The sequence below is a fragment of the Eleginops maclovinus genome, chromosome 8, assembly GCF_036324505.1.
Source record: "Eleginops maclovinus isolate JMC-PN-2008 ecotype Puerto Natales chromosome 8, JC_Emac_rtc_rv5, whole genome shotgun sequence".
Classification (NCBI taxonomy): Eukaryota; Metazoa; Chordata; class Actinopteri; order Perciformes; family Eleginopidae; genus Eleginops; species Eleginops maclovinus.
The window spans coordinates 7989691-8016049 of NC_086356.1; the positions used below are offsets into that span (position 1 = coordinate 7989691).

Sequence of the window (26359 nt, forward strand, 5' to 3'; positions counted from 1 at the left end):
TCCAGCATATTCCTGATGACTGCTTCCAAGTACCATGTATTACTTAAAGTCAATTACTCTTTAATGTTTATTATTCTACAGGTGTTATTCTTAAAATCTTTACATTTGAATATAACACTGTTTCCTACATATTTGAGACAAATAAAATCATAGATACAAGAGCTGAGATGCTGACTTGAGCTACAAAAAACAGGGTCAAATTAGGTGCAAACCACAAATTAACCTTCACAGTCAAGTCAAATAGAGCTTATGTTTCTCCAGTTTGTTTGTTAGTGGGGTCTTTAAATATTTGGCTGAAATTCATTGCTCAAACAGCATTGGTTAAGCGGGTAACTCGGTTATATGTTGGGAGTGATACTGATTACCAGCCTACCATTTCAAAGCTGCAAAATGTTCTCTGATGCACCACGACTCATATGTGTTCCTTAGACTGGTGCAACGCCGCAACCATGTTACTGTCAGAAATGTAAAGATGGTGAGGCAGAGTGAGACATTTCAAGAGGGGGGCAGAAAGAGAACAAATGACAAATGTCGCAGGGAGAAGATGGAGGGGCTGATTGGTATGGAGCTCCAGGCGGCTGAGAGACAGCAGGGGGCAAAGGGACAGAGAGTATAGATGGCGTGTCAAAGGCAAAGATCGACGCCAAGGCTGATGTAAGGATGAGGGGTGGATGGAGTACATGCTGTATTTGCAAGCTCATTAAACAACGTCGTAATGGATGAGGAAAGAATGAAAGGATGGAGAGAGGAAGAGGGGACAAAGGGAAGAATTGTCAAGGACAGAAACAACTTGATGAAAGTGTTCTAATCACTGCTTCCGGCCCAAAGGGGATCAATCACTAAAGACAGGAAAGACTGATGCAAAGTAAAATCCTCCCGGTGATTCCTTTGCTACCCAAGTTAGCTCTTCTGGGGATTTTCACCTCATTACAGTTTCTTTCCTTCCTAACTTTTCCTACGTCTCCTGATGACACCACGAACTGTGACCTGTGTCAATGTCTGATTCACAAAGGATGTATTATATATTATATTAAAGCCTTAACACAAACATAAAGGGAGTGCTAATATCAATGTCTTTTTTTATAATCCAGAAATACGAAAATCGTGTCAAATAGACCGTCAGACGGCTTTATTTTTACGGAGCGCCGACGTAACGTTGTTGTTTAAGTCCGTGGCACCATCTTGCATACGGGCACAGTATGTAATGTTAACTCTACTAACAGAGTGAAGATCTGAATTTCCCCTGGGGATTAATAAAAGCAAGTCTTCTTCTACTATTACTCTTATAAATGAGTTACCACAACTTTCTAAAGACACAAATGAGTTCACTTCAACGAGTGTGGCCATTCTCACAGATCTTTGAGAATTAGATTATTTTAGGAGCATTATCCCAATATCTAAATATTCATCCCACCTCTCAGGTTCTGCGACTGCATTTTCCCTCCTTTTGCCTTCGATTGTGGCTGTTTATAACAATTCTAACACACCTAATTCAATGTTTAACAGATTACTCTTACAAGTCACATGTGGCGATGGTAGCCGAGCTACAGTCTCGATTTATGTCCACCGTATACTGTAAATTATCAAATCATTACATGAGTGTGTTGATATATTGTTTTAGATGCTAGGAAAAACATACATTCTCATTCACTCTGTAAGGAAGAGCAGTGGCTGAACTGAAAACAACTTTGCTTTTTCACTAAAGGCTAATTTGTTCAACGTTCCCAGACATTGACGCAGGACTTAAAATCAGATCAAAGCACACCCGCTTTGCTCCGGCATCTGCTAAAGGCTGTGTACAGCGGGCTTGGCAACTGTAGCTCCAGGAGTTACTGACCATTTAGTGATAGGCTAATCTTATAGCAAATCTGTGCAAGTCGTCCTTTGTTACCTGATAAGAAACAATATAATTAACTTGAAACTCGAGGCCCTTAAACTATAGCACAATAGGGTCACGAGGAGGTTATCCCTCATGGGAATTTACATTTCTGTCACACTTAATGGCTTGTTTATTGTGAGACCTATATTGCAACATTGTATTCTAAACTAATGTATATTCTTATTCTGACGAGCTGTAAGACTGGCGCTTCTTCTGCAAACAATGTTGAGAAGTACACCAACAAGGCTTTAGCCGTCTAATTTTCAGATTTTCATTTGAGTTGCTGTGCGGTGGTGAATTATGGCGTGTCATACGTGTGATAAGCTAAATGCAGTGTTCTGAGGTTGTGCTTAAAAAAGCCATTATCTGACAAGTATATAAACCAGATGACAACAAACCTAATTACCATGCAGTGTGGGCGATAATTGAAACTGCAAAAAAAAAAAACACTCTCTTTCCATTTCACATCTCAAACTAACAGGAAACAGAGTTCATCTTTTTTTGCGAGCGCTTTGTTGGATGTGGCAGAGCAGTAGAGCTAATTTATGGGTCAATATAAACTTCCATCACCACAGACTGAGGCTGATAACAGTGCCCGCCTGCGGCTGTTATGAGTTATAGACGCAGACCTTCTAAATCGTACACGCGAAAAAACATAGTACAGGGGAGGCAAAACTCTGCAGAAAATCATACAGGTCAAACAAACACACACATATGTATTTAAAGGCTTTGCTCAAATTTTCCGCTACCTTTGTTAAAACCTGACCATGCCGCCAAGAGTAAATCTGTCTTAAAGAGCATTGGGTTAAATGCATCACTGCCTGCGGTAATTTCAACAGTGGAATCACTCTTGGGCTGCACTGGGTGAAAAGACAATGTAACAGGACGATAGTTTAAGGTAATTAGCGGCGGCCATTAAAAGCATAATTTACATTACTAACAAGATGCGATTAATTAGTCCGATCTAAACCACAGAGTTAATACAGAGGAAACACCGCAGGAGGAGGGAGGTGAGTCAGATTACTGGTGTTATAGATCAAATGTTTGTTCCTGAATGCACCGCTGGATGCCTGATGAAACAGCAGCTGTTGAAATAACACTTAGCTGTCATTGTGAGAGCCTTTTTGTTCATTATAAATAAAGAAAAACTCACCCATCGGCTTCAATTGGAGGTTACGAAGTGAGGAGTTCAGCCTTCAGTCGTATTTTGAACGTTTAAAAAAAAGGACTGTATTCATCATCTGGTGACCTTCTGAGCGCAGGTGTTATTAATAGCCTTAATTATTGGCATGGCTTAACATGGACTTCATTAATGATATTGATTACACCTGTGCTTTCCCTACTATAAATTGTCTTGAAAAATGTCTCTTACGGCACCTAATTTATGTAAATTAAAACATGGTCTAATCCCAGATGTCTTTTTCCCCCCATTTTATTGGTTTAAGAATATAAGAGTAAGTAGATAGGGGATCATAAATCTGATTAAATTGTATTTCCATTTAAAAAAAATCAAGGTTCAGTAGGTCATTGGTGAGGTACGACTTTTCCCGCCTCACTTAAGACTCTTCTCATGAATGACTGAAAAGCGTGGAGGAAAATTGGCTTGAATCATAGATTACTTCAAATTAAACTCCTGTCTGTAATATTGCATGAGATTAGTCAGGGGTTTTGACCAGGGGCTACAGACAATTATGACTGGATTACTATGATAATGAATAAAACATGAACTTTAATGCACATTTTGGAGTTTTAAGAAACGTTTTTTTCCATTTTGAGGCCAGTTTTTGGACATTTGTCTATGGAGTATGTGCATTTGGGCGGTGGTGACAAAGTCCATAGGGACTTGGCTTTGGAACCAGAAGGTCACCAGTTCAAGTCCCCGAAAACAACCAAGTGATAACGAGGTGTCCCAGAGCAAGGCACCGTTCCCTACACTGCTACAAAACTCCCAACAGTGGATATGTGGCTGAATCAATTCTCGGGTTCTCTTTTGATTAACAGATTCTGCTCACATATTTGTTCCAGCCTTTTATTCAAATGCTCAATTTCGTGCCATCTGTGGTATCAATCAACAAACACAACAAAACTGCACCGTGTTCAGCAGAACTGTGTTTGAGATGGTGTCAGTCTTTCAGTTGTTTACACCATTGGCCACCATTAGTCAATGCATCACCACACACACACACACACACGCACACGCACACACACACACGATTTAGTTCTGCAATGTTTGGCAAATATTTTCCACCAAATAAGTTCTGTTACTCCTCTCCTAAACTGTAGTTTTACTGCACATACGTTGCAATTCCTAGACAGTTTCATTGCAAAACTTGTATTATAGGGGCTACCCAGATGGGGCAAATGGCAAAATATGCGGACAATGTTAAATATATTTGGCGCCGAGCAACCTCATTTTGACTCCAGCTGGCAGGTACAATGATTTTACAAAGGGAAGACTGCGGGGAATAACTCGTGTTATCGTCGTGTGTCTGAAGGAATGGTGTGTTTTGGTGATTTCACCCAGGGTAAATAGAGAAAGAGGTTATGACAAAACTGATTCAGAGCCTGTCATTGCCCTCACACACAGAAAGAGAGTCATATTTAAAATTCTCTTTACTCATCCTCTAGTGGAAACCAAAACATGGCTAATTTAGTAAAACAATTCAAACTTTCCATCAAAGATAAAAACATCGAAGCTATTCAACCAAAACATAACTCATTCAATATAGCATGAAAAAGGCCACCGAAAGAGAATATGCGTGGGGAAAACTTAATCGGCCTTCAATCTTTCCAAAAGTTTGTCTGTGTCTGACTTCCAGCTGTCTACCTTAGGAAGAATTGAAAACAAATATATTAAAACATTATTTATTTAAAAGCCATATATTTTTAATTAGTTCCTCATTTAAAAAGGCAGTAACAGTGTCCCAGTGGTTCCTCTAACACTGAATAGGTGTAATGAGACCGGCTGCCTTCAAGGGCTTGTAACAATAAAAGAAGCAGTAATTAGTCTCGCAGAGTTTCATTGCAGCGTTTTAGCGTCCCGTGTTGGCCACTAAAGCTCTCCAATGAGTTTTGGGACTTTTATTTTTTTGCCTGGAAGGGTGTAAAGCCTATTTCTGCAGTTTTGTTGGAGGAAGCTGCTGAATTTTTGGGGTACAGGACAAATTGAAACGTTTTTAATGCTATGAGCTTTTAGTTATGATCGGTACTTGCCTAAAACCAACTGGGACAATGATGGCGACAATGGTGAAGAAGGCTTTCCTTGGCTTCCCACGAGGCCTATGTAATAGATGAGGTTGAAGGTGTGGGTATTTCCATACTCAAACTGCGTTTAAATGTATTTTCAATTAGTCAATGTTTGCAGAATTGTGCCAATTCAGAGAAAATGCTGCTTAGTCGAGGTCTGCTGTGTCATTGTTTTGGTTGTTACTCATCAAGACATGACAGGAATGAAAGATAAACAATAAGAAATAAAGACAAAAAGGAAAAGGAAAAAGAAACTAAACATATATTTGCAGCATATGTTTTGGCATGCCACACTTTGAGGAGCATTGAATGACCACACACACACATACATGAGTGAATACTTAATATAAATTGTGCTTTGGCAATACTATGATTTGATACGGCCATGGCAATAAAGCTCTTTCGAATCGAATTTAATTAAGTACGTTCATTGAGTAGCTGATCAATGAGTGCAGCCTCAGCCAGAAGAAAGGGAAGATAAAAGAAAGCTGAGCCACAAACACCCCTGACCCCTGATTACAGCTCTGGATAAACGCAAAGAGCCAAACTAAGAAATTAATGAATGGCCTTTTCAAAGCCACTGAGCAGAACGAAGAAAATGCAGCGTAAAGACCAATGTGTGCGTGGCCTTGGACACGAAGATTGAATATCACTTCATTTTTAGTACATGAGTGGCACAGCCTTGGAAAATAAGAGGGTGGAGGGAATAAAAAAAACAGCCTTGGACAAAATTTAAATGAACGTGGACTTAAAGTTGTAGAAAAAAACATTTAGATGGGAGAGGAAGAATCCCAAGGAAAATGACAGAAGGAGCAGAATATAAACAAACACACATCTGCAACAGAATACATACAGTTTGACAGACAGATACACAGACGGACACTGACCTGTGAGCACGGCCTTGGCGGAGGGTTCAGCCAGGTCCAGGGCAGACTTCCCGTCAGTGTTGCGGATGTTGGGGTCGGCTCCATGCTGCAGCAACACTGTACAACAACAGGGCAGACACAGACAGTAGCTGAGCTCCTGGACTGACACGCAAACTCCCCGACACACAACTCCTCCTAGTCCTCCTCCACCTCCTGCTGCTGCTGCTGCTGCTGAGCCACATCCTGCTCCATAAACTGCTCTTCTTGGACCTCTTCCCTTATCTCCCACTTGCTCCTCTGCCACTGTTCCTCGTACTGCTGCATGTCCTGCTTCAGATGTCTCTCCTCCTCCTCCTTCTCCGGCTGCTCCACCTCTGTTGCTAGCGCTGCTCTCCAGGCTGCCCCTGGCTGCCCCTGCCCTGCGAGCCATGCTGCTGATGTAAACAGACATGCCACAACAAGAGCAGCGGAAACTACGCTACAGCAGCGCCGGATAAACAGCGGACCTTACAAAAAAGCAGCTACGTGATCGGCTACAAAACACATCACATGGAGAAGTGGGGGGAGGCTACGGTTAAGCTGAGGAAAATAAAAACAGAGGAGTGAAGGTGAGAGAGGCGAGGTGCTACGGCTGATCGAGGAAGAAGCAGCAGCAGCAGAGCCGAGGCAGGCAGGCAGTGCGAGTGGAGGGACTCTCGCCTCCCCAACTGACTGAGCGATGCAGCGGAGAGCAAGATGAGAGAGGAGAGGGAAGGGGAGGGGAGGGTGAGTGAGAGTCAGGGAGGATGGAAGAGGTAGAGGACGAAAAGAGGGAAGAGAGAGCAAAACAAGAGTGTGATAGAGAGAGCAGAGAAAGAGAAGGATGTAGTAAATACAGAGGAGAAGAAATGTTAAGAGGTGAGGAAAGAAGAGATGAGAAAAGAGATTAAGGAAGGAGAAATGAGAGTTGGAGAAGACGAAAATAGGAGAGGAAGGGGAAAGGAAAGAAGATGAGAGGAGAAGAAACACAGAGAGTATAGGAGATGATAGGAAATGCAAAAGATAAGAAAATAGGAAAGGAGAGGAGAAGGGAAATAGGTGGAGAGGATGAAAATAGAAGGATAGAGGAAAGGCAGAAGAGAAGAGGAGAGAAGAAACATTGAGGCAAGGAAAGGAGAACAGTTGAGAAGAGAGGAGATATTCAGAAAGGAGAATGAGTGGGAAAGGAAAGGAAGGAAGGATCAAGGAGAGGACGGGAAAGGAAAAAAGAAAAGAGGAAAGGAAGAGGAAAGAAGCGAATAAACAGAGTCGAGGGGAGGATTGGAAAAGAGAGAAGAAAATAGAAGTAGAGAGAAGGGGAGAGATGAAGAAAGGAGAATGAGAGTAGGAAGGGAATGGAAGGAAGGATCAAGGAGAGGAGGGGAAAGGAAAACAGAAAAGAGGAAAGGACAAGAATGAAGAAACCAGGAGAGGAAAGGAAGAGATAAATAAACAGAGTAGAGGAGAAGAGAGGAAATGAAAAAAGGGAAGAAAATAGAAGTACAGAGAAGAGGGAAATGCATGGGGAAGATGAAAAGAAAGGAGAGTAGAGAAAAAGGCAGAAGAGGAGAGGAGAGGGCAGAGTCATGCGAGTGCAGAACAGGTATGAGCTGAATAACAAACTCTGCCTCAGTTTTTTTTGGTAAATTAGCTCTTTTGAGGGCGCTAATGTCAACACTCACTGCATCTCTCTCTCTAATGTCCCACTACTGTGATTGCTGAGCAGTTCCCAGTGCACATGCCCTTTGATTTGTGTACCTCACTACCCAGCAGAGAAGAGGAGGATAACCAGGCGTGTGTGTATGTAAGCGTGTGCAGGTGTATGCTCGTGCGTGTGCTCCTGCCCCAGCACTGACGCAGACTTTAGTCACCCACTCGCTCACCCTTCAGCAAAAAAAATATGTGATTTAGTGCTGTACCAATCCCATAAACGCACATGAGCGGGCACATACACACACAGAAATGACAGTCTGACACTAACACACATATCCGAGTTAGAATAGTTCATAAATCCAGACAATTCATTTTCGTCTGTCAACGTCTAATCGTGAGCCTTCAGTTTGGTCCCTAATGGGCACAGCTTGTCAGTAATACCTGCACAAACCCTCTCTGAACAACCTAAATCCCCTCTTTGGACAGGATTAGTTTTCAGGACAATGTCAGATTTGCAATAGTTATCTTATGTCTGTCTGAAATGACCAAATGTTCAGTAAGTAACAAGTAGGACAATTTCATACAGCCAGAGAGAGACATTTTTTCACGCCTGTTTAATCTGAGGTTAGATTTTTTTAAGTTTCTTTTGCCAGTTTTACACAAGCAAGCATTTAGGCTAAAAGCTGCCGGCAAGTACGTGGGCGAATGTCAAACCGCCACCTCCATAACAAAGGAATGGATATAATGTTCTGGTGCTGTCACAGTTAGAAAAGTAAAACAGAGAGCATCCCTACTAAATAAACGTCTAAAACTGACTAACATCTACACCTAATATCCCCTAATACGACAAGGCTACAAATCGATCCATAGAAATAATGGACAATGGTTACATTTTTTTTCCATCATTATCCAGGGAAAAGCAAACATCTGAAATAATAACTGATTTTCTGTTTTGGTTTTGCAGGATTTGTGACAATGGGTGGAAGGATGTAGCATTGGCTTAGGAAGATTTTAAATGTTGGAGTGCATCTAATTCTAGTTTTGTTTGGTTCTGGGTTGTAAAACTATCAAAGTTTGACTCCTGTGTTCCTGTGCTGCCTAGCCCTCCTTTGCCCTGCTACACACCTGTTCTGAATCAACCTCGTTAGTCCTTCCCTGCTCCCAGAGTTTCCCCAGCCAATCAGCACCTTCCCTGCTCTTAGTGTTGTTCTCCAGCCAATCAGATCCCTGACAATTCTCCTGGTTAATCAGATCATTCCCCTCACCTGAGCTTCTCCCTCCAACTCTCCACCTGCACTCCATGATCTCGACAGCCTAAAACTTTTATTCTTTCCAAACATGTTTTCCTTGTTCTCATTGTGAGGTCAAGCAAAGATGTGAAGGAGGGTTTATTGAGACTCATGGTATGATGCTGGTGAACCTACGATGTTCCTAAAACCGGCTACTAAAAACGTATCTTAGTTACTTTATATTGTTTCGTGCAGGCGTAAGGAAACGTGGACATCGCGGAAAAAAAGGTTACTTTATTAGCAAGGTTGAAATGAAATGTTGTGTCACTTTAAATGTTGCTCTTGGGTCCAATGTACCCGCTGCTTAAGGAGTTAGAAAAAGGACGCATTGAAGGGTCTTTCCTTAGCATTTGGAGAATTCAACTAGCACTTAGCATCATGGTTATTAGAGTCACTAAGGACATTAAAGACTGGAGAACGATAAATTGTGTTGGGCACATTTTACAGATAATATCTTAATACAAATAAGGGCGATGAACCAATAATATAAATAAGTGTTGGTATCTTATTGAAACTCAACCAATGCAACTGTCTTAACCTGCCACACAACAGATGTCTAAGCTCATTTGAAGCCCCTGGACAAGGCATCTCACAATTCAAATCAAGGGGTGGAATTTCAGGAGTCTCTGATCCTAACAACAACCAGTCAAATGAAGCTGATGCGTCGGAATTGAGGACACAGTTAACCCACTACTGATATTCATGGAGGCGGTGTGGTTTTAAACTCGCAGCTCCAGCCAATCGTGTGGGTGCTTTCGGATTTCCAAGATCTTCTTATCCCAAGTTTGTTGATGAGATTTTGAAGCAACGAGGTAATGAGAGATTAATTTCCTACTCAAGTTGTCTGAGCACCAAAGAAGAGGACAGAGCATCCTTCATGCTGAGCTGAAGTTACAGTCGAATCAGACTCTTGTTCTGCTGCCAAATCTCTAAGCTGGCAGGATGACAGGCTACCAAAACGCTGTTCAATAAACAAGCTGCTGGATGTCATGTGCTTTTTGTTTACATGCACTGCTGTGCCTGTAACTATGCAGTCAAGGGACATGAAACCAAACAAAAAAATAGGACAAAGTTGGTGTTTCCTTTTCTGATTAACATCATAAAAGAAACTACCTTTTTGTGATTTTGGAAGCCTATCCAAATGGTTTAACATCATTTTACTATAAAATAAACCATCAGTCACACAGCAAAATAACCCAAGGAGGATATTAAGTCTTATTTATATTTAGTCGTTTTTTACAGTTGTATGGTAATGCTGAAAAATGCCCTCCTGCTGCTGCAGTCAAAAACGCTCGCATCCAAGACTTGAGAAAATTGATAGAAGTATCTTTCAGTTCCTGCCAGAGGGGAGCTTAATGTGTTTCTTCAGAAACGGAGCAGTGAAGGTGCAAGCTTTCCCAAATTGGTGACCTGAAAATATTTGCTTCTTGAACTGGTTGCGATTTATCATCGTTTTGCTTCACAAAATGTGTATTTCAGAGGGAGGCAGCATTCCGACGTGACAGTGCTTAGTCACGCTTACTGCTGGGTTTACAGGAGCAGTGCAGTTGGAGTTGTCTCAGTACTGAGCTCCAGAATGCCACCATAACATCGTTGTATCATGCAACTAAAGGGTGACAGTGAGTGGAGGGTTTGGATAAGTAGTCAACATCCTCCGCATGACCTGCTGTCTCTGAAGCCTGCTGAATATAATTTCAAGAGGATGAGCCTAATCCAAGGGCATTCTAGTATTTCTCTTATTCTTATTCCCCTTACCAGATCCACCAAACACTTTGAATTCAGAAACGTGTTGTAGTAAATTGCTCCCGTTTCGCCTGATGAATGCAAACCTTACATAACAAACTGCAAGTTTGTGAGATTCAATAATAAGGATATAATCAACACCCATTAAATTGCTATACAGGCTGCCTGTTTCTCCATTTGTGGGTAGGATTTATCATAAAAGTTGCAAGAAGGGCTTAACACTTCAGAAATAAATAAATAAAAATTGGGCTAAAATTCAGCAGTCATTTCATTAGAGGACACAAAACATATTGAAAGTATTCATACAGCCCCAAACGACATGTCATTAGAAAAGTGCCATTAAAACACAATCTTGCTATGGCATTCCCGTTATGACAAAAAAAAAACATTAAATATACAAGAAAATGTCGTATAATTTCCATATCAAATTAATTTAGACTTTAGGCATTTACATTCTAAATGACTGTTTACCCCCTGTGCAGAGAAGCTATCTGTACAGACAAGAGACCCAAACAAACATTACTGAGTTCAGTTTGTAAGATAAGACAATTCAAAGCAAAGCAGGGTTCCCTTTGCCTCTTCTAGCAGCACACAGCTGGTTTAGGTGCCTCTCAGCACAAGGACAGAGAACTTCCAAGAGAAAAGAAGGTATTGGAGCACACTGGAGGATTTGCAGCTTTTAATTTTCTACTCGGTTTGCATAATTAATGGCAGCAATTAATCAGTGTGCTCCAATCCCTTTCGATTCCCAGGCCCAATCCCAATTTCCACACTCGCCCTGCTGTCAATTCGTCAAGTGCTTTAGGGCCGTCTTGCTGACTTCCTGAGCCCTTATTGCAGGCTTTCTGTAATTCGGCAGCTCTGCAGACTTTGTCTTAAGGTATTACCCACGAGTCATAGCGTTGTGTCAGGGCCCAGAGGCATTCAAAAAAATATCAATGAGCAAGGAGGACTGGCACACAGGCGTTCCAGCCAAGTATGCTACATTTATACAGAAACATTAACAACAAAAAATGAATGGTACGTAAACAAACATGAAATCAGGATGCAATGGTAGGAGATATTACACAGCTGGTTTCTTCTTGAACCATTTTTAGTTTAACCAAATCAATGATCTGCCATATCCTCTCATCACCTCGCAGGGCAAAAACCTGGAAGACGTTCAAAGCAGGCACTTGAAAAAACAAAAAGTCCCACTAAGTGTCATCAAGGTAACGTGAAATGTCTCCGCACAGTGCTGTCTCACTTCACTTTATACCATCTGGAGCCCTTGCAGCCTCTTGCACTCAAACATTTACCCATTGACGTCATTTGTGTCCCTGAGGGTTCACGGCTTAGGGCCTTAGGGGGGGATGCTTGGATTGGGCCAACGAATGTGAGAATTGGTGAATGTGCAAAACTAAGAACAAATGTTTTCGTGGGAATCAGTCTGGCCCGCTGAGAGGTTCAAAATCTGTTACAGAGATAGAAGCAAACCAACTGAGAGATTCAGTTTTGCACGCAGCAGTCAAGCTGTCCAATCAGGCGTCCTGAATCACAGGACTATCTTTCTAAATCATGACTTGTCTTTGTTTTCTATATATGGTGGTGTTTCTGTTCTTTCTAAAATGATCTAACCTGGTCTTTTTTTTACCAGCTTCACTGTCAAGACAAACAAAAAGGATCATGTTTCCCCGATGTTTTGTCCACACTGCAGTCATTCAGGGCCCAGACGCACTGCTGCAGCTTATCGTGGACACAAAAATGACTGGAGCAACTTTTCCTCCTTGTTGCTCTCAGAGCTGCAGACTGAAGCCGGCAGCAAGGTGACGCCGACTATCATCGCAGTCATTACCACTCGCACTGAGCGATGCTTTTCCATTAAGATCATAAAGAGATTATCGAACAACCGACTGCTCAGAAGTTTGTCATGCAGCAGCATATCTTGTCTACTTCGGATGTTCCTCAGGGATCAGTAATAAAGCCTTTTCTAATTTCCAATTCACCTTTTAAAAAGATAAACTGCTGCTGCTAATGTCCTTCCTGAACTGAGCCTGTGGTGTTGTTGGGAGCTCATATATTGTAAGACAAAGAAGTCCATGAACCCTGTGTAGGTTTAAATATAGGCAGGAACACAGTAATTGCAGTTCACAGCTTATTTGCTGCTTTTTGTTAAATGGAAAATATTAATAGCATACAGTCTGGTGATTTATTATAGTATCGGAAATTACTGTGCGATTATACAGAGCACCAGGTGGAGGAGAGATATAGAAACAGAATACACACAAACACTACTCGGAAAAAGCAATAGAGGATTTAATATAAACTCACCACAGCAATAGCACCGCAAATAATGGAACATATTTAGCTAAGTCCCAGAACAACCACTGAATTGTATTGCCCCCAAAGGAACAATGCAACTGTGGGAACCATTGTGGAAACACTGCTGAATGTCTTCTGTTTCTGCTCTGCTCACAGATAATTTCGTCTAACTGGGTCTTAAAATGTTTTCACTAGGCAATTTTTTCGTAAACATACTCACCCTTGCTACGTAATCACACCGAGCAAACCAGTTAACACTCACTTATGTACATTTTTCCCACGATGTTTGCAGTGTGAGTCTCTGTGTCTTACCTATACAGACGTCTATCTTGCCCTTGATGGCAGCTTCATGGAGTGGCGTGTAGTTCCAGTTGTCTCGAGCATTAGGGTCCGCCCCCTGACACAGCAACAAGGACACCACCTGAAGACAGCATACAAAACATCAGCATTTACTCTTTATTTAGTAAAAAACATCAAATCCCAGGTGCTTTTCCCCCCATGTTTGTGTTTCCCTGACTCAAGCAGATAGGGGTTAATCAATCAAGATAAGCTAGAGCTTTATTGGCCATAAACTGCTCAGTAACTTTAACATCACCATTTTTTTCAGGGAGCAATTTTGCCTTTATTCCCACATTGAGGATAGAAAGTAAAGGAGATAGGGGTCTACTTTAAAGGGGCCCTTTATTGCTCATTTCCAGGCTTCATATTTGTAATTTGTGCCTCTACTGTGACGTGTTTTAATGTTCAAAAGCTCTTTATTTTTCTCATACTGCCTGTGCTGCAGCACCTCTTTTCACCCTCTGTCTGAAACCAGAGTCCAGTCTGCTCTGATGGGTTAGCTGGCGAGCTCTGTTGATATAGGTCAACTGCTTAAAGATGTCCTATCCCTTTGCCTATTACGTACAATGTGTTGGAGCACTAGCAAATAGAAGCGCGAGTGTTAGTAGTGATGTCGCTATGTTACAGAAGCAAACAAAGGACTCCAGTTGAGGCGTTTCAGGCGAACTTTGGGATTTTAGACGTTGCCGACCATGCACAAAAAACAATATAATACACCACGGGAAAGAGAAAAAGCAAAAAACCATAATGGGCCCCTCGAAGCAAAAAGCCAAAGGTTGCTGATAAGTGAGCCTTAGAACAAAGGACATCGGCTCTCACCTGCTCCAAATGATAGCATCCCATTAAATGGCCTTAATCCGTGGTTCTCAGGATAAGGTATGGGGTACAGGGGACATGCTACAGTTACCATGCAGAATGAGTTGTCATCTATTCACATGGTTCCTACCAAATACGTGTAGTTTCAACTTGTATTCAAAAAGTATCGAGGTTCAGTTTCTGCTCTGATGTAAGTTTGTCTAACGTGAAGGGTTAAATCCTACATTTTATGAAAGGTTCCACAACTCTAGCAACTGTGTAGTTGCTGTGAGGAAGGTTTCAGGTAGGACAGTGTTTCCTCTCATCACACAGCTGCATTAGCACGGCGCTTACTCTGACGAGGTTGTAAAGTGCTCTCAAAGAACGCTCTAAAAGCTTCTGAAATTATCCAAACTGTAAACATTACACTGATCACCGTGGGTAATCGCCATGAGGGCAAAAATCATGAGCACGTATTCCAAAGCATCACCATGCGTCGGCAGAATATCAAAGCAGCAATGACAGGGAATGTTCAATGTCATTTTCAAGGCTGACTGTGCACATCATAGTTTAGAATAATCTTCTGCTCTCATAAAAAATACTGATTAGTTTACTCCTGCAACCATTTCAGATGTTACCACTTCACAGAACGTTGTGCCCTTACATCTTTTTATCGCCAGCAATGAATTATATTCGATGAAAGTATAAACTGTCCTTTTTTCCGAACGGGATAATGGAAGAGTGGTTTCCACCTCTGTGTGCCCTCATAGGGAGTATACTGCACTCACAGGGATTTGTGCATCTTCAGCATGCTTGCTTTCCCAGATTCGAGGGTTTTTGATACAACAGCACTAGCATAATCATAGCCTATGAAATGTAAGGTTAAAAAAACTATCTGAATGTAGAACAAATAGGTATTAGTAATTACACAGTGCAAATGTTACATCACCCAATTTTTGAAAATGCATTTTTTTCCCACAATGCTGGAGGGAGGGGGAAAAAAAGTTTTAAAGTCAAATCTAAAAAGTTTTCTCTCCCATGTTTATCAGGCTTTTGTGTAAACCGGGTAACAGGGGCACTGCGCTCTCTTAATTTCGGAGTGCGCCCTCGTACCTAAAAGCAGATTTTTCCCATAAAATGTTAAAGTGATGCCAGAAAACAGTATTTCTTTTCGTCAAAAACTGTATAATAATTCCAGAAATATGAAAATCGATAGATAGATATAGAATCGTCAGACGACATAAACAGTTTTGATTGTACGGAGCTCTGAATAAATAGGCGATGGATGTCCGGTGGGACTGCCGGTGGACGAGGCAGGCAGCAGGCTTACACTGAAACTATGATTCCTGAATTAGATCATTTCCTTTCTTTCACTGTCCCTTAAGTAAAGCAAACTGTAACTCAGGATTTATTTGTTGTTTGAGGTGCAATATATGACTCAGCAGCTTTAAGACGTGAAGAAACTATTCTTTTCCGCTTTGCTCTAATGCATTATTTTTGCCGTAATTTTGAAAGGAAGTGACGTTAGCGCCCTCATACTATATTTTTCCTAGAAAAAATGTATGATTTTTAAAAAGAGAAGAGAAAAAAAGAGTTATCTTTCCTTATTTTCATCTGAGATAAAAGGGGGAATAATATATTAATGTGTTGCTGTGTAAAGTCTCACCTCGGAATGACCAAATGAGCAGGCGTTGTGAAGCGGGATCAGACCCCCATCATCCCGAGCATGCACATTAGCGCCCGTCTGAAGCAGGTGGTCCACCACATCCCTCCGCCCAAAACCTGAGAGAAGATCAGAGAGAGGAAAGAGGGAAGTAGGAAAAGGGAGATAGGTGTTAGACAATTGATCTTGTCCAGAAGAAACTCCTATTGCATTTTTTATGTAGGGTTAAATCCAATCTGCAGCATCCCAGGAAGAAAGGATCCCAGATATTCTCAAACTCGAAGCAGTCCTCTAGGAGCAACACAGCGGAAACAAAGCACTGCTGTGTCTGTTTTCAATTGTATTCCCGTTTAATATTAATAATTGATACTAAATTCATTTTCATTTTGTCATTTGTCATGTAAGCCATACACGTGGCAGCGGGTTTGGGAAAGCGGCTGGCAGCTGAAGCTTGTTATGTCTTCCCTAAAGACGTGCCACGGGACTCCGGAGATCTGCTCACTGTTCAAGCTGCTGAAGATTAGGAAGGCCTGAGATCTGAAGCAGCTGTGCGAGTTATTCTTCTTTTATCTTTTTCTTTTTGTCGGCACTGATGAAAGAGGTAAAAACAGTCCACTCTAGAGCTGAAAAGCTTAGCTAAGTCAAGATGAGCACTTTTTCATAGCTGTGGAAATGAATAAAAACTATATCTTATCTATACTCTTTTCTATGTCTTCTTGCTTGTGGCAAAACAAGAGTGTAGAATACCTTTCTTTTGGTCCCTCATCTCTTAACCCATCAAGCACCTGACAATTTAGTCGATGCAATGTTTAAATCACAAACGTCAGCTATTCCCTGATTTTAAGTTTCTTTTTTTGTTGTATGTTTTTGAGCCACAAAGTGCCTTTAATGGATACAGACCTGAAAAGGGGGAGATAGAGGGGAGGACATTGCCTGAAATGTTTGTGGAGCTCCGGAGTCGAACCCGCTTAATTGACACCGCATATGGGGGTCCAGCTCTCACCACCGAGCATCCGGCAACCCGATGTAAGGTTTATTTTTTGGTACGTTTATTTCCAAATAGTCTTACTCCTACTAATTTTCAAAAAAGGAACAAAAAACAGTGCAGGGCCAGCATTAGTTGTGAAATTGCTCTGCCCACACATATTGTGTGTTGCACTGGCCTGTCCTTACGCTAAGGCCGGGGAAAAGAATTGATTTCTGTAAGAATCAAGATTCTTGTGTTCTAATCGATTCACAACTCCAATTGTTTTTACCTTTATAAAAACTCCATAATGTAACACAGACTTTACTTGTACATCGCCTTTAGTTTTTTAATGTATTGAATCCAAAAAGGATTTCAAATCCAGAACTAATTTTTAATCAATCATGTCATGAAGCAACGAACTGTAACAAATCATTAGATGCCGAACGACTGTTCAACTTTATAATTGGGAATTCTATAACTGAGAAAAAGTATGTTCTCTCTACACTGCTGGACATATTTATATCTAGAAGCTCAAACAGCAGGTCTGCTTCAGTGCTGTTAATGCACAATATACTTAAGCTTTTCAAGTGCACCATTTGTTATCATTAACAAGATTTATTAAAGGGGTACCAAGATGTATATGACTTTAAACTTATTCAACAGAGAATAAGATGGGGGATTAGTTTTTGCCAACAGAAATACACAGGGTAATGATCATGTGTTACAATATACCGTTTTTGAAAATTAAGTGAAATGTTATTTTTGCTTAATAATGCATTTCATATCTTTCTGTTGATATTTCTGTTAATTGTTGCCTCCCTGAAAACTTCTGTGAGAAACATTGGTTACAGCTAATAGTTGAATGTTTATTATGTAGTTTCATGTCGCTCCCACGCCCTATGCATCTTCCCAGCTACAAAAACAGTCTGACTTCAGTTTGTCTCAACAGTGATTTTCCGTTATGTTTACCTGCAGCGAAATGCAGGGGTGTAGACTTGCGTCCTGCCATGTCTTTGGCGTTAACATTCAGCGCATCCACGAGTTTCTTCACCCTCGAAACATCCCCGTTTCGACAGGCTTCAAACAACTCCCTGAAAGTCCCGTTTGAACCACAGCCGCTACTGCTACTGCTGCTGGCTGCATCACCGCTGCCCGAGTCGGGCGTAGAGCCGGGGCTGGTCCCGCTACCCTCGGTGGTTGTCGGTGAGCTAGCGCTGCTGTTAGTGCTGCTGCTGCTGGCGGAGAGGGCCAGAGCTGGGGAGGTGGTGGTGGGAGATGAAGGGGCTGCCTCTCCGTCAGCCTGGTTGTCCAACGCGGCTCTTCGGGAAAGCGAGGTGGCATCGTCGGTGGGTGCAGCCGGACAGCCAGGAGGGGTGGCGGGGCGAGAGGAGCCGCGGGGCGGGGAGGAAAGCAATGAGTTCGGCTGCTGCTGCTGAGAGGAGCGACGAGGCGTCGCCATTTTCACAACACAACAGTACCCACTAGCAACAAAAACACTGATGACAATTTCCTGCTCACGAAAGTCCAACTTCCGCTTGGGTTTACTGGGATTAGATTAATTAACTAGGCGGTATATCCCAAACTATTTTATGAAGCTTTACTAAAATATGCCAACTGCACGAGTAACGCAATTACATTGTAAAAAATGTACTTACTAAAAAGTTTACACAAATATAGATTACATTTAGGCCTTTATGTGTTTGTTTATGTGAATCATACAATATGCTTTTTTAATTTTGGGACTTGTATACAATTACTTGGGATGTAGCTAAAGGTTAGGTTATGTTTTCATGTTTATTCTAATTTAAAGGCCCCAAATGAAAAAATAAATATGATGGGCTTAAATGTTACAAAAAATAAACAAAGTTATCTTTACCTATTAATTGATCATGTGCTGTTTTATTGGTTTTCATCTGAGTTGTGTTTATAAGTCCATCTGTCAGATAGCATTCATATTATTTTGTTTGTCTGATGATTCTATTTTGTAACACAAAACCAATAACCTTTCATTTTGTGTAGGAAATATGGCATACCTGTAGGTGGACATCACCCAAGATGTGGGGTGTTGGTTTAGTTTAGTAAAATGCAGGGGGGGACTTCAGTCAGATGTCAGATGGCTTGGAGAAACATAAGACTACCATCTAGTGGAGAACTTTGGTAATCATTTAAATACAGTCTATGAAGGGTGTCCACACTTTTTTGAGGGCCGCATACAGAAAAACATACAAAGGGCTGAGCCACTCACTAGAGTACACGTATTGCCTCATAAGTTAAGTTGGAAGTTAGCAAAATCAATGAAATACAGGTACATCATGCTTGATACCAGCAGTGGCTCAGTCAGTAGGGGCTTAGACTGGGAATCATAGGGTTGCCGGTTCAAGTCCCCGAACAAACTTGAAATATGGAAAGTGGACTGCTACTTGGAGAGGTCCCAGTTCACCTCCTAGGCCCTGCTGTGGTGCTGCCCTTGAGCAAGGCACCGGACACCTCCATCCCCCCCTCCCCATTGCTCGCCGGGCGCTGCACAATAGCTGCCCACTGCTCCTAGTACTAGGATGGGTTAAATGCAGAGGACCAATTTCACTGTGTGTGCTCTGCTGTGTGCATGTATGTATGTGACAAATAAAGGGTTTCATCCATCATCATTTTCAATATGCTTTACGAAAAGAAAAAAAAGTCTACATCACAGCTCTTCGTAGGAGTTCATTTATTTTCTTGGCAGCCTTCAAACAGAAGCCTCAGAGTGCTGATAATAAGGCAAAATATGAAGGGTATATTTTAATATTTGTTTTCAAATGTTTTCAAATTTAACCGACTGCATTTATTTGAAAATTGACACAAGAAATTGCTGATGGCCAATAAAAAATGGACCACAGGGCCACAGTTGGCTCCCAGGCCTTAGTTTGGACTCCCCTGGTCTATGATAATGACATAATACGGAAGCTGCAGCAGTTCTGCTAACACAGCAAACACTTTAACCTACAAAATAACAATATATTGTTAAAATGATTGATTACAGTATAATTCAATTTACACAAAAAATTACGCCTTATGTGATTACAGGCATTTTGTAAATACACTTACACCCCATTGTGCAAAATAAAGTTGCTTAATATGATTCCACAGATTATTTTTAAATATGTAATTGTGCTGGTTTATATAGTGGTTTTCTTATGTATGCATTTGAAAAAAGAAGTAGATTAAAATGAGCTCAAAGGAATGTGAGTTTGATGGATTGTCAGGTGATCTATTACACTCATGTTAGTTGTCACACTGGTTTTGTTCTGCATTGTTCCACTTTATCTTTATTTAAATATTTAAGGGTAATGTCATCGTACAATATTGTGTAGCCTTCCGGAGCTGAACTGCAGAAAGAACCTGAGTACCCAGAGGAAAACCTACACAAACATAATGAAATCTCCAGAGTTGTGGCTTTGATTTGAGCCAAAGACCTTCTTGCTATAAAGATACTGGGACTAATAACTCAAACCCTGATATACATTAAAAAAAAAAACTTAATACAGAGTTATGGAAAAAGTTTCATTAATAATAGACAGTTTCCCCAACGTTTTCTACTAGATCAGGGGTGTCCAAACTTTTTTCACAGAGGGCCTAATACAGAGAAATATACGAAGGTCTGTGGCCTAAGTTGAAGTATTGCCGCTTAAGTTAGGTTATGAGTTAGCAAAATCAATGAAATGTAGGTAAGTTATGCTTGATACTTGAATATGCTTTAGGAAAAAAACAGCCTACACCACAGCTTTCCGTAGGGCTCGTTCAGAGTGCTTATAATTAGGGGAAATGTAAGGGTATATTTCAAGCTTCTTATGTGAATCAGTTATTGGGCTTTTTTTTTTATCAACTTAGATGTGTTAAAAAATGTTTTCAACTTGAATTGCCTGAATTTACTTGAAAAGTGGGCTAATTAACTAATGAAAAAAGTGTAACATATGTTTACCTATCATCTTGTGCTTGACTTATATTTAAGTACAATATAAGACAAGCACAAGTTTCATTTGTGGGCCATATGACATTATCATTTTGAAGAAGCTGAGGGCCAATTCAAAATAGCCTGTGGGCCGCATTTGGCCCCCCGGGCCGTAGTTTTGGACAAAAATGGTCAAATAAAACATTTACATTGGAACTAAGGAATATTTCTGCACTGCATCAGTATGGATGACAGCCAGCACACATTCACCACTAATAGCATCTTGCAAATGCCATTTGCAAATGATTGTGAAATGAAGAAAACATGCGTCATCGTGACATTGAGAAATAAAAACCTGGGGAAAGTTGATTGAAACTCCATGATGTATAATTTAAAAGTCAATTTTTTTTTCTTCTAAAGTTTCATTAATACAAACAACAAGAATGTTTTTTCTTTTCGTAATATCAGAATTGATAACAAGAAACTATGCAATTAAAGGTTGTATATTGTGTCCATTTTCAAAAGATATCAAACTTCAAATTAAACAGTGAATGGAGAAAGCAAACTATAAAAACGTGTATTTCTATTTAACAGATACATTATTTAAAATGAAGGTCGAGATAAAGATAAGTTCAGTTTCTTAGAAGAACTTGAACATCTTTAAAGAGAGCGTTTTAAAAATTGTTTCAACTGTGCGACTGCGTGGAAAGCCAACATCTTTATATGAAACTAAGGTCAGTTAAGTTTCAGACACAAAGGCAATTCAAAGCGCTTTACAAGCTTAAACATCAAACAAATGAAACTGAAAGCAAGAGAATTCATAAAAAAGACAGAAAAGAAAACATTAGAAAATACAGTAGATTTAATAAATATAAGAGACAAATAGTGTGACATCTTTAAATGAAGAAAAGTGACAAACAGAAGGCCTGGATTAGTGATAGTGTTTGGGATGAAGCCAGAAGCTACCACAGGATTTTAAGTAAAATACATCTAGTAAGCCATAATACTAGTGAGTGGTTGTGAAATTATCAGCACCAAAAGGCCAATTAAATATACAATTAAAAAATGTTTCACAATCCTCTGTAGTTACCCACAGGTATAGTAAACGACATGACAGCTGATCACATCTGACAGGTGCTACAATGACTCAGCATGTAGAAGTGATAAAACAGGACTGCAGTGTCAGAGGAAGAGAATGCAAAGTTCCGGTAGGTTGACATATCTCGCATACCACCATCAACTGCTCTCTGTGTCAATGGTTAAACTGGGCCTGAAAAACAACTCAGAAAAAAAAAAAACAACGCCCTCAGGATGATGTGACTGGAGAGTTTGAATTTGCATGGTTAGCTGTGGGAAATAGCATCAACACAAAGACAACTTTGCTGGTACGGAAGTCCCTTAAAGCCAAACTAAAAAAGATATATGTTAGAGGGCTTATTTGGTCAAAAGGTGGTCACATTCGGGTAAAAATGGGACCATTTAAACCATGCAGTCTCTGGGAGTATCACAAACTGTTCGCAGGTTGTTTAGGTCTCTTAGAACCTGAATCACTTTCTATATGGGGTTGACCAGATTGATGGCTGTGGGATAGTCACACTCTCACCCTACTGCTTTCAGGGAGCACAATTATTTAGTTCATGTTTTGGGTTTTAGGCTTATTCAGAAAGGCAGAGGAAAGTGAGATGTGTGAACAAAGTGTTAAATTCAAACTAACAGATGTGCAGATAGACAAATTCAAAGAGGCCGGAAAAGGTATTTTAACAGTTGGTTGCAGATGATTCCTGCTGAACTGCATTTTTACCTGAAACAATTGCCACACAGCCATATGGGCATTTTCAAACCGAAGCCATCATATTCTCTGAGTGCTTGAATGTTTCTTGAAATGATATGTCTTTACAGTCTCCTTTTTCTTAAAGTAATACATATTAAATGTGTTTAAGTGAAACCATGTAATCTACTGTATGCAGACACGTTTTACTGATCACATCATTGTTGAATGTGCTTTAAACAATATTTAAGGACAACATTTTTAAATACAGACATTTTAAAATGTGTGGACAAAACTATTTAAAAAAGGGTATAAAAATATAAGTTGGAATTTTTCTGTTAGAGATGTAGGCTACATGTGCTTTATCTCTTATCACACATTTGCATGACAAAAGCTTCGTCGAAACTCCCTTTCCCCTTCCCCTTCCCCTTCCTTGCAGTTCCAGGTGCAAATGAGAGGCTGTGTTGAGAGGCTGTGTTTGCGCACCTGTCCTATTCGGCGACTCAAGGAAGCAGACAGGTACGCCTGAAGCCCCACCCACTGCCAGGTTTCAGTCAGACTTGTTTTTAAAGAGCAGCTGTTAGGGCTGTCAAAACCCAGCCTCTCCTTTCTAAATTACTACACTGAGTTTGGCAGCAAGAACACACACACACAGACATCATCAACAACCATGCCGTCGCAGAGAACGCAGGAGTGGATGCGCACATCCCTGCGCACCCCGGGCATCCTGATCTTTGGGATGGTCATGGCTCCGTGCGGATGGATCCTAGACCTGACCGCCACAGTGGCCCCAAACTGGAGGACCCTTAACAATCTTCCCGACAGCCCGCCGAGTGACTACATCCAGCAGGGCATATGGGAGATCTGTAGGGCCACCTCAGTCGAGACGAGGGCGGACTGCACTCTGCAGGACACCACATATTTCGGGAACCAGATCATCGAGGTGGCCCAGGGTTTGATGGTGGCATCCCTCATCGTGACTCTAATCGGGCTGGCCGTGGCCATCCCAGGGGTGCGCTGCTGGACAGACAGGCCTAACTGGTTGCTGGCTGGCCTGGGTGGAATCCTGATCTTCCTCTCCGGGGTCATGACCATCATACCCATCGCCTGGTACACACACATCCTAAAAGAAGTGTCAACGGTGTCCCCTACCGTAGATGTGCAAGTGGGCTACTGCATCATCCTGGGCTACATTGGCGGGATCTTTGAAATCCTGGGTGGCTTCGTCATGTTCATCGGGATCTGCCGGTGCTGCGGAGGGAAGAACCGGGGGGAGAAGCGGGTCGAGCAGGTCACCGGAGCCCGCTTCGCCAGCAGGCAGCAGCCGGCGAGAAGAGTCGAAGTGCCGAGCCTGGACCGGGCACGGAGTGCGGCCAGCAGCGTCCCATACTCGAAGGACTCACTGGATGAAGATGTGTCCTTCCCCCGGGCCAAGAGCCCCGCAGCCCGGTCAGCGAACACCTCATACGGCGGGAGACCTTATGATGCAGACCTGTGAGAAGAAAAACGACTTAAAAACGGACAATCAATAAAGGACTGAGTGGGAAATATGATAGGAAGATGGAAATGACTACAAGTGGAGCCCACTTTAGTGTTTAATAGTATTGTAGTAATAGCATAATACCAAGACCATATTTATGGTTTTAGACCATAAAATAATATGTCGGTGGTGCCAAGAGACCTAATGAAATCATTGTAAACTCATAAGGTGTAGTCTATTAAGTGAATTAGCCACACTATTTCATCCGTAATAGTGTAAAATGATGTGAGGGGGACCAGGGCTGCAGAAGAGACCCCTAATAGCTGGGTTAAAATACTAACATCCTTATGATACTCGGGAGTGTGCTTCGAGCAAAGCAGTGAAGGTGAAGATTTGGTGGATATTATGAGAATATAGAAGGAAAGTAAAAGGTGAAGAATTCAGTTTTTTTTTTCCCCCGTGTACATTTTTATCATGTAAATACTGTATTCTTATGCACTTTTAAGATTATGGCCAACCTTGTAATACAACAGTCCACCTGTTGGAAAAGAAAGGTGATCAATATTGTTGTGATTGCTCTGTGATAGAAGTGCTGTTTATTAAATGTGCACTGTTTCCAAATGACTGAGTCTGTATCCTTAACTTATTGTTACATTACAAGTGTTCAGATTGCATGTGGAGAAAACTCAAACTTTTCTAAAAAATATATAACGGGAATAGCTGTGGTTATAAAGGTGAGGTTACATCATATTTTGGCCTGCGATTTCTATTGCATGAGGCCACAATTCCAACACACATTCAGATACATTTTACACAGATACCTTTTCTCTTCGTACATACACAGACAATGTTGCCTGACCGGTCATAGAGGTTTGTTTCTTTCATCATCTTGTCTAACAACATTTCTTGTTAAACTGGGTTTGCCCATTTCAAACAAGGCGCCACTGTAGTGAACAATTGCCTCTCTATAACTCCTGGGTGCTCAGTCTTTTGTTGTTAAAATGGCCTTGACGTAACCATGATGTAAATCTCCCAGCCGGACCTGTTGAATGCCCCAGTTAGATGGAGAGTAAGACACTTTTTAATGCAAAGTTTACCAGTTTGTATTCTGTCTGAGGCTCACACACATGGACAAGTCACTGACAGTGCCATAAAGATACAAACAGCTCCTACAGCAGACAAACAACAAGTCTTTGTGTTGTGTTTCACATTAGTGTCAAAAAATTGCACAGAATGCAGTGACTCATAAATTGACAATCAGGGATAGTTAGGGTGAGGAGAGATGGTGTGTTTAGGGTGTGACAAATGGCCGTTTTTATTTATAGTCTCATTCTCCTGAGCTGCTGAAGAGCTTTTTTAAAAAATTGTATAATAGCACCAAACTTCCATATACTTCCATGAAAAAATCAAATCTGGGAATTTGGAGATCCTGACTTAACTTTCTATTAAGCTTCAGAAGGCTCATCCCGATATTTGCCATTTTGAAACCAAATCCAACTTTGGATTACACTCAAACTGTTTTTAAATAGCCACATGTCTCATTGTAAAGCAGGCCCTATGATAAAGGTTGTACTCTCTAATTAAAAAAAAGCCTGAATACCTCCAGTATCATCATCAAGGTGATGATCTCAGGCTATTGATTGTGCACATATAAGCCTCTCTGCATAAGGACCTTTCTGTAGTTGTGGTGATTGAGAGCCTTCGTTATTGACTGTTTCACACTGTCATAGACTGCTGACTCCTCACTCCCCTTAACCGTCCAATAGGGGCCGCCATACAGTAGGCTAAAATCAAACCCGACGACATGTTGCACTTTGTTTTTGACTCTAAATCAGTTGCTATAAGAGGGTTTGTATTCTGAAAGGGACAATTAAGGGACATTAAATTCTCTAAATCTTATGCAACTTTAGGAAGCTCCTCCACAGTCACAGATAGTGTGACTATTTTCACAGACAGATAGTAGCCTACCCTGCATGGATATTAAACCTACTCATGTGCATGTAATCACGCATCACACATGTAACCCCCTTTAATAATACAGCACCAGCTTAAAATGCCATTTTAGTTTGCCACTCCTGAAAAACAAACATGTAAAGTCTTCCCATTAATATGACGACAGGTGTTGACTTAGTATCACTCTCATGGCAGATCATTCCTGTTCCTGAGTTAGAGACACACATTTTCTCCAATAACCAAGACCATGAGCTATCAGGCTGCATGATAACCAATCAGTCCCATGGCCCAGTGGAGTTTAGATCCCAGAAAGAGTGTAGAGAAGCAGTGGTGCATGTTTCCGTGCACACACAACACACCTTCTGCTGTCTGTAGTCGGTGGTAAAACACAGTAGCACCCTAAAAGTTATGTAAGGATTTCAAAGTAATGAGTTGAATGAAACTGCTTGTAACTTTTCATCTTCAATGGAC

At 41.2% G+C, this 26359-nt stretch overlaps 2 protein-coding genes across 3 annotated transcripts in view; one reads left to right on the top strand and one right to left on the bottom strand.

Moving 5' to 3' along the window:
* tnksa (tankyrase, TRF1-interacting ankyrin-related ADP-ribose polymerase a) overlaps positions 1–18224 on the bottom strand; it is a 78735-nt gene extending 60511 nt beyond the window's left edge. For both annotated transcript variants that reach the window (XM_063890301.1, XM_063890300.1), the window contains exons 1-4: positions 17729–18224; positions 15796–15911; positions 13308–13416; positions 6013–6108 (exon numbers count right to left, since the gene is read on the bottom strand). In XM_063890301.1, coding sequence (XP_063746371.1) covers positions 6013–6108; positions 13308–13416; positions 15796–15911; positions 17729–18218 — 811 coding nt within the window. In that variant the 5' untranslated portion in view covers positions 18219–18224. The remainder of the gene's footprint in view (positions 1–6012; positions 6109–13307; positions 13417–15795; positions 15912–17728) is intronic.
* A 4800-nt stretch (positions 18225–23024) lies between these two features.
* Positions 23025–24559, top strand: cldn23.1 (claudin 23.1). The gene has a single exon (XM_063888861.1). The coding sequence runs from the start codon at positions 23126–23128 to the stop codon at positions 23951–23953; it is 828 nt and encodes a 275-aa protein (XP_063744931.1). The 5' UTR covers positions 23025–23125; the 3' UTR covers positions 23954–24559.
* Positions 24560–26359: the final 1800 nt, after the last annotated feature.

Excerpts from the sequence above, each read along its gene's own strand:
- cldn23.1 (XM_063888861.1), top strand. The coding sequence starts at position 23,126 with ATGCCGTCGCAGAGAACGCAGGAGTGGATGCGCACATCCCTGCGCACC.